The sequence below is a fragment of the Grammomys surdaster genome, unplaced genomic scaffold, assembly GCF_004785775.1.
Source record: "Grammomys surdaster isolate TR1022 unplaced genomic scaffold, NIH_TR_1.0 144, whole genome shotgun sequence".
NCBI lineage: Eukaryota > Metazoa > Chordata > Mammalia > Rodentia > Muridae > Grammomys > Grammomys surdaster.
This window is the reverse complement of record NW_021604602.1, coordinates 6,705,030-6,713,474: the sequence shown is the minus strand read 5'-3', so window position 1 is coordinate 6,713,474 and position 8,445 is coordinate 6,705,030. Positions and strand designations below refer to the sequence as shown.

The following is an 8,445-nucleotide window of genomic DNA, read 5'->3' as shown; positions in this document are numbered from 1 at the left end:
AGAGAAACCCTGTCCCGAAATAAAAAAAAAACCAAACAAAAAACAAAAAACAAGAACCATCCAACCAAAAAAGCAAACTTACAGACAAGGACTGTGATATTCCTTCAAAAGTAATCATCAAAGACTCTGCCTGTTGCCATAACCTTCTGAGGAGAACAGCTACAGGGTCGGGTGGGGTGGGGTGTGTTATGGAGGTAGAGCTTACAAACTTCAGTACAGAGTTGAGCTACAGAGCAGTGGCTTTTTATTGTTGTTGTTGCTGTTTGGTTTTTGTTTTTATAAAGCAATTTAGTAAGCTGCTTTTTCTAAAGGAGATTTTATTCAAAAGGAAATACTTTGGGGCTAGAGACATGGCTCAGTGGTTAAGAAAAAGACCATGGTTCAATTCCCAGCACCCACATGTCAGGTCACAGCTATTTATAATTCCTGTTCCAGAGATCACCAGATCTCCCTTCTAGTCTCTGTAAGCACCAGGCACACAAGGGGACTTTCGAGCAGGCACACACTTACACACATAAAACAAGCATGCAAACAAACAAACAAACAAACAAACAAACAAAAAAAGAGATATTTAAAGTTGATGATAACTCTGTCTCACATATAGTACAACATATAAGAAGCAAAAATAAAAACAACATCAACAACAACCAAACCCTGCTTACCATTTGCTGGATCCTATGAAAAGTTTTCCCATGAAAACTAAAGGCTTGTTCAAATAAGACTTTGTCTTCTACCGTCCACTCATCTGGGAAGGGGGTGAAGTTGGGCAGGTCGGCCAACGACTTCTCAATATTATGCTTGTGCCAAAAGAGCATCCCAAGAGCCTAGAAAGATGCCAGCGAAATTTTAGAACATAAAAACCAAACATTAACATGGGGGTGAAAACAGCAAACAAGACCGTGTGTTCACAACAGGTAGGTGAGGGAGCCCGTGGAGAGCTGAGGCGCCCTGACTTCTGCCAGCTCAGGGATCCCAAGCACTTTTCAGCATCCAGCTCAATGGTGCTGAACACACGCACGATGAGATGTGTGCCCATGCTCAAGATTCACCATCTTGTTTTCACAAGCTTTGTTCGACAGGAGCGCCTCCCTCCCAGTCCTCTGTCCCAGGCCTCAGCAACCAACGCCTAGGATTCTGACTTCGTTAAGACAGTGTTTCAAATAAGTGAAAAATAGACACTTTTGTCCTTCACGATCTGGTCTCCCTATGAAGCCCATGCCTGCTTCACACTCCATCTCCCCAGGGCTGGGACCACAGGTTTCTAGTTATTCTTTTTGGTTGCCATAGGGATTACATTAAACATTCTAAAGTTAAAGATTGGAATTTATATTAGATAAGAATAGTTTCAACAAAATACAAAAATTTAGCTTCTTAGCCAGTCACTTCCATCCCTTTCAGTTGTGGACACCATAGAACTCTCTATCATTTACCAGAAACAGCAAAGCAAGCTAATGCTTTAAAGGAGTCACGTAGACAAACACTGAGGTAATACTGTCAGCTTCTAGACTGTTTCTCTGTTGTATTTGTGTCTTAGATTGCTGCCTTGACTCTGGTCTTACTCCTTCTCCTGGGTCTGAGTCACTGTCTAGTGTCCTTTCCTTTCCTCTCTCCCACAGGGCTCCTACAGCATCCCTGAAGCATAGACAGTCTTAATGTAAAGAACATGATGAGACCTTTATTATTTTTAAAATAATAATTTAAATTTTTATCTAGTCATGTGTCTTGTGCTTGAATGCACTTATGTGTGTGCATATGTGCACAAATGCCAAACTCGTGTATGACAGAGGACAGCTGGTCTGAGTCCATTTTCTCCTTCCAGTGGCGTGGACTCTAGGAAAGAACTCAGGTCATCAGATTCGGTGGCAAGCACCCTTACACACTAAGCCACCTCACCAGCCCCTCTTTTTTTGAAGGACCAGTTCTGTCAGGTATAGGACTCTTTCTCCCTTTCCCATTCTCTGTACTAGAGAGTGAACTCAGGACCTGCCAATACGCTGAATCTCTTTCCAACCTAACCAATACATCATTACCACTGTCTCTGGGACTCTAAAGTTCCTGATGACAAATCTGATCATTTTATTGGTGAGTCCTTGCAGGGCATGAATGGCTTTTTTCTTGCATCTTTGGCTTTTTAGTATTTCATACTGAATCTTGGTGTGGGTGAGTCCATCTTGAGTATGTTGAGCTGTTTTAGATGGCATCAATTTTAGGAGGTTCTGTCCTTCTCTTTTTCCCCTTTGAATCTCTCCCGATTCCTTCTCTCTTCTCCTTAAGCTTTCTAACACTTCATTGTTCTCCTTGAGGATGCCCCACAGGACCCCTGGGTTCTGTTCACTTTTGTTTATCCCTTCCCCCTTCAACTCAAAGTTTGCCTTTTCCTGGGCTAGTAGTTTAGCAGCAGAATACTTCTTTAGTATGGAGGATATCCTGGTCCCCCACCTCCAGTACCACAGACAATAAAACAAACTGTCCTACGTTCAAATGCATTGGGCCCTTTTGAGCGTGCGTGCGTGCGAGCGTGCGTGCGAGCGTGCGTGCGTGCGTGTGTGTGTGTGTGTGTGTGTGTGTGTGTGTGTGTGTAAGAAGCAGATCTGACATCAAGTATTTCTGAGGAATAGTTATTGTTTGTTTAATTCTTGTGTATCAATTTCTCAAAATTAAAAAGCTCTATCCTAGAGGAAGCCTTCTTGAGTCCAATCCCAGGTTATCTACACAGTAAGGACCATGAGGGAGAGAAGACTGAACAGTCAAGCTGCTGGAAAATCATGCAGGGAGCTCTAAGTTAGTTTTTTGTCAGGGGATTTTATCACAGCAACAAACTGAAACTAGCAAGCTCTTAGTTCTGAAAGTAACCCCAGCAAGCACATTGGCTTACTGTTAGGCTTGGTTGAAACAGTTTCTTTGCTCTGCTATTGATGCTTTAATTGGGGTGAACAGACAAGTTCATGGCTGCCCTTGAAAGGTTTTTCTTTCAGTGGCCATACTTTCTGGCTTTGTGTGTTCTCTGCTAAAAACTGGGCATCTAGGAGCTGGAGAGACAGCTCAGTGGTTAAGAGCACCACATGGTGCTCACAACCACCTGCAATGGAAGCTGACGCCCTCTGCTGGTGGGGCTGAAGACAGCTCCCATGCACTCATATATTCAAAACAAAAAATTCTTGGAAAAATACTAAACAGGACATCTAGATTGAACCATGCAACAGCCTTGCCGATCAGACGCTTGCTTCCCACATGCAGTCTTTCTTGCACTTTTGATAATAACCGACTGTCTGGGTGCCCAGGATCAGCATGAGGTATGGCTTTCTTTTCTGTGCCTATTTCTTTCCCTGGACATAGGCAGCAACTTTCTGATTGTCTCCTCACATGTTGTTCCATTTGATTGCCTTACTCTTTAATGTCTGCCTCTCAGAGGAGAAAAGTGTCGAGAGAGCAAGAGGGTGAGGTCGCTGGCCCTTCCCTTCCTGAATATAACTTCAGCGGAGAGGGACTCAGCAGGGAGGGGTCAGCAGCAGTGACCACTGGTCTCTCTGCCTGCCCTATGATCCTAACAGCAATCAGTCACAGGCCAGAGATCAAGTGTTCACACCTCTAACATGAAAAATGTACTCTAGTTCCCACAAGCTAGCTATATGCGACTGCGTAGGAGTCAATGTGCAGCTGCAGATAAGGGAGACAGCTAAGGCCTGCCAAAGCTTCAAGTCACTCTGTGTGTTTTGTTTATTTTGTTTTGGTTTTTCGAGACAGGGTTTCTCTGTGTAGCCCCGGCTGTCCAGAACTCACTCTGTAGACCAGCCTGGCCCCAAACTCAGAAATCCACCTGCCTCTGCCTCCCAGGTGCTGGAACTGCTGCATGACACCACCAACAGCCCCAAAGTGTCTTTACAGAGCAGATACGCCACAATGGTTATACCACAGGGGCTTCCGACTCTCTGGAATGTGCTCTCTATTGGTAACCTGTTGTTTGTCTTGGCTCACTGAGAAACCAGCTCTAGAAGTGAGTTTGTGTGTGTGGTCTCTCCTTTCGCTTTGGACTCAAGTATGTTCCCCTTAAGGTGTTTTACAGGCTCCTTGTCTGGAGATGGGAGGGAAAAAACAGCCAGACTGGCAAAGTAGAAACACTAGGGCTGAGACCAGCTAGCTAGCAAGCTTGTTTCCAGGTCACTACCACACAGAAGTGCCTGAACAGAATGCCACGCCGCTGTGGGCGTTCTGCTGTGGGTGTTCTGCTGTGGGAAGCTCATTTACAGGCAAAGCTCAAGCAAGAACTCTAGATCTCAGCTCAGCTAGTCAGTTGGATATTATAGCAACAAGTCTGAGCATACGACCACTGGTCATTATACAACCAGATATCCTAAGGGACTTTCCACAACAGAATGAGAAACCAATCACACATTCCAATGAGAAAACCAAACTAGTTAGCATCTCCTGCCTTATGCCCACTCAGTAAGGCTGACGGCCCACAGAAGACACTGACCGGGTGGATCAGTGGCAAGCTCTGCTGTCAACAACAGGAAATGAACTGTTACCTGCTCCATGTTGTACCCGTGCTTCTCTTTGGCGATAGCAATGTACTCGTCCACTGAAAAACAGAGGAGACCAGTAATCAGCCTGAGGACAGCAAGACTACACTCAGAGGCGGCCCCTTCAAAACCTATCATGCTCACGGGGAATAAAGAAGCCCAACATAGACTACAACCCTAGTGTGCATCTAAATCCCCCCAAGAAATGTCCAAGTGGATATACACAAACAATAACCTATTTCCACACCATGAGACTAGGAGCATTTAAAAAGCCCTGCTTCAACGTCTATCCTCTAAAATTTAGAAACTTATTCAATATAAAAGGAAATAGGACAGAGTAGAGAGAGAACTCAGCAGTTTAGAGTACCACAGAGTCTTCTGGAGGACCTGAGTTTGAGTCTTGGCACCCAGATGGCTAACAGCTGCCTGTAACTCCAACTTGGGGACAGTGGGAATCTGGCTCCCTCTTCTAGTCTCTGCTGCAATCCCCACATACATGACACAAACAACGCACACACACGCACACGCACATGCACACACGCACACAGAGTATATAATATTTTGTAAATTTAAAACAAAACAAACAACAGAACACTAGCACAGCTTCTGTTCTGTTTGTCTGAGAGAGCATCTCACTACACAGACCAGGCTGCCTCTGATAAAGTCAGCTATGGCAGCTCCTTAAAGGTATCACCTGGGTGGATCTGCAGGGTGTCTAAAGTTGTGATGAGTACACTAACATGTGGAGCCTTGACACCCATGAGAGAACCTGCTCTGGACCAGTCAACGGGCAGATTTCCTGTTCTGGACCAGTCAACTGGCAGATTTTTAGCCATTATCCTTGAACTCCAAAGGTAAGACAGTTTGCTAAGTCAATGCCAGTGGTATCTGCCCCCCAAAAGTAGAGGCAGCACAGGTCAGCTGTGTTCACAAAGGGTCAGGATCCAATCCAAGCTCTGCCTCTACTTATTGTGCCTGCCTGCAACAAAGTCAAGGCTGGCCTTGAACTGGTGGCAACAGCTCCATAGCAGTGTCTGGCCCCAGAACCTGCTACTTTAATGCTTCATTATAGCAAATTATAGGTTTCTACTATTTAATAAAAATTTTGGTTTCTATCATTTTGGATTTACCTTCAAGACTGGGGCCCAAAGGACTGGACTTTAAAAAATTAAAAAATTAAAATAGGGTCTGGCAAGGTGGCACAGAGGTAGAAGAAGCACCCGCTGCCAGTCCTGACAAACACATTAATCCTGGGGTCCCTGTGGTAGAAGGAGAGAGTCAGCTGCAGCAAGCTGTCCTCTGACCTCTACGCTTGCAAGGTGTGAACACACACACACACACAAGATGTAAATAATCAACACTCAAATGGAGTTGTTCAAGTGGTGTGCCTAGAGAGCAGTCAAGTTTCTCAGCACCCACGCCAGCAACCACGCCAGCACCCATGCCAGCTGCCACACAAAGGCGTTCCTCTGCTCTTGGGTCCACAACTGAAATTCCCGGACACTAGCCAGTTATTTCCCTATTCTGCCTCTCCATGTCTTCCCAGGAAACCAATCTACTTTTTGCTCTTTGTCTCTGGTTTACTCAGGTGCACACTTACCACATATTCACATACCCCTCCACCCCCTTCTCAAGCCAACCTCCTTTGCTCTGTCCATTGAAAGATTTGCAGCCAAGACTTTTGTTTGTTGGCTTTTCCTTTTCTGTTTTGTTTTTTTCATCTGTTTGTTTGTGATAGTGTCTATGTAGCCCTAGCTATCCTAGAACTTGCTATGTACGTAGACCAGGCTAGTCTTAAACCCAGAGATCCCAATTGTAATTTGTTTTGAACAATTCTCCCCAGCAAGGCTACGTTACCTAACTGGGAACACCAGCAATGGACATCCACTCTTCTTTCTTTTATTGAAATGTTCTCCAGACAGAGTTAATTATACAAATTCTACTTTTGACAGGCCTCTGTCCTACACTAGCTGGTTCTCACTTCTCTCTGATGTTCTGAGAGAGGTGGACACCTATCACTTATCCTACTGCACAGGAGAGCGGCTGGCACAAGTGCTAAAACTGGAGACATGCGTTATTCAAAAACCCCTCATGGTTAACTTCCATGAGAATAAACTCTCTGTCTAAGAAAGTCAACTCTGCTCTCAAAAGAACAAAAGATAACAGGAGTTTAAAGTAGATGAAATGAAACAAGAAAAACACAAGTGCCCTGACACTCTGAAGATGAGGGCCTGGAGGATTTCTCCAGTACTTCTGTGTCACAGGCACAATAATCTTATGGACAGCTCATCTCAGTGTGGGGTGAGGGTCCCAGGCAGAGGCTCACGGGGCTCCAGGGCAGGACTGTAACAGAGGCCACAGCTTGAGAGAGCAGCAGTGATCACTAGCCGTCCTCCGTGCATCCGGCTCACTCTTGGGAGAGAAGAGGCCTGCCTTGGACTGCTAGACTGACACCAGCCTGCAGGTCAGAATCATTAGACTCAGCAGTGGGCAGACACACTCTGCCCTAAGACAACAGCACCACAGCACCACACACTTGTTGTTTACCTAACAATTACTATCAGAACAAACATGGAGAAGCATCTGATATCAACTCTGATGGTGACACACATGCACCACTGTGATCATAAAACATACACTATATCAACCCATGGCTTTTTAGGGCTGCAGTACTCACTATTTTGCTGTAGCTTGAACAGAGTAAGGAAATACAGTCATGATCAAAGGAATTTGGTAGAGACCAAAGGCAAGTAACAAGAAAATGCCTCTGCTTGAGCTTTGTTTGTTTCTATGTTAATTTTTTTTTTTTTTTTTTTTTTTGGTTTTTCGAGACAGGGTTTCTCTGAGTAGCCCTGGCTGTCCTGGAACTCACTCTGTAGACCAGGCTAGCCTCGAACTCTCGAACTCAGAAATCCGCCTGTCTCTGCCTCCCAAGTGCTGGGATTAAAGGCGTGCGCCACCACCGCCCGGCCTATGTTAATATTTTTAATCCAATGAAACAATGTCCTTAGTATGAGTAGTAAGAGTTTCACATTCAATTGCAAGAACACAGATGAAAACTGTTATGGTAACCTCAGTTCACACACACCCCCCACCCTCCACCCCTACAGGCTCACACCATGAGGCAGGTTGAGGACAAAGCTTATGGTCTTAATGGAGCTTAAAAAAAATCATGATCTGCAGTGGCACTAGGTACTGCAAACGAAACACTACAGTAATTTCTGTTATGGCTTAAAATTGAGAATGCTAAATATTTCTAAAGAATGTTATAAAAAGACTGGAGATGTTGCTGAGTAGAGCAGTATGCCTAGTGTGCACAAGGTTATGGGTTCAATTCCCAGCACAATAGAGTATGATTTTAAAAACCAGCATTTCCTTTTATTATTATAAAGGAAATTATTCCTAAGACTCACACAGACGCAAAAGGAACATTTTAGTTTGGCAGTTCTGCCACCTGGTGGACATGGACATTACTACAGCTGACATCTGAATCCTGAATATCTTTAAGGAAAAAGAGCACAAGACAAGTCAGAAATAAGATGACTACGCCATTTCTTACTATTTCCACTGCATACAGTACCCTTTCCCTAGCCACCCAGTAAATACCACAATGGAAGAGATAAGAGATGACTGCTCCATCACAAGGCCAGGTATGTTACGTTCTCTTCAGGTCTGAAGTGTTCTTCTGTGTAACTGGATAATCCTGTCCTCTTTTCCAGAATTTGCATATCAGTGTCAGAGAAGGCCAACTGGGGGCTGCGTGTGGGCACAGCTTTGCCCTCAGCCTTCAGGAGGCAGGTGAGTCTCTATGCAGCCAGCTTAGACTTCATAGTGAATTTCAGACCAGCCAGAGCTACATGGTGAGACCCTGTCTCAAAACACACACACACACACACACACACACACACACACACACACACACACA

At 44.7% G+C, this 8,445-nt stretch overlaps 1 protein-coding gene across 1 annotated transcript in view; it reads right to left on the bottom strand.

Moving 5' to 3' along the window:
- The window catches only part of Rcor1 (REST corepressor 1), an 80,566-nt gene that overhangs the window by 18,168 nt on the left and 53,953 nt on the right, over nt 1-8,445 (bottom strand). The window contains exons 4-5 of the mRNA XM_028764547.1: nt 4,527-4,579; nt 663-824 (exon numbers count right to left, since the gene is read on the bottom strand). Of these exons, the coding sequence (XP_028620380.1) occupies nt 663-824; nt 4,527-4,579 (215 nt within the window). The remainder of the gene's footprint in view (nt 1-662; nt 825-4,526; nt 4,580-8,445) is intronic.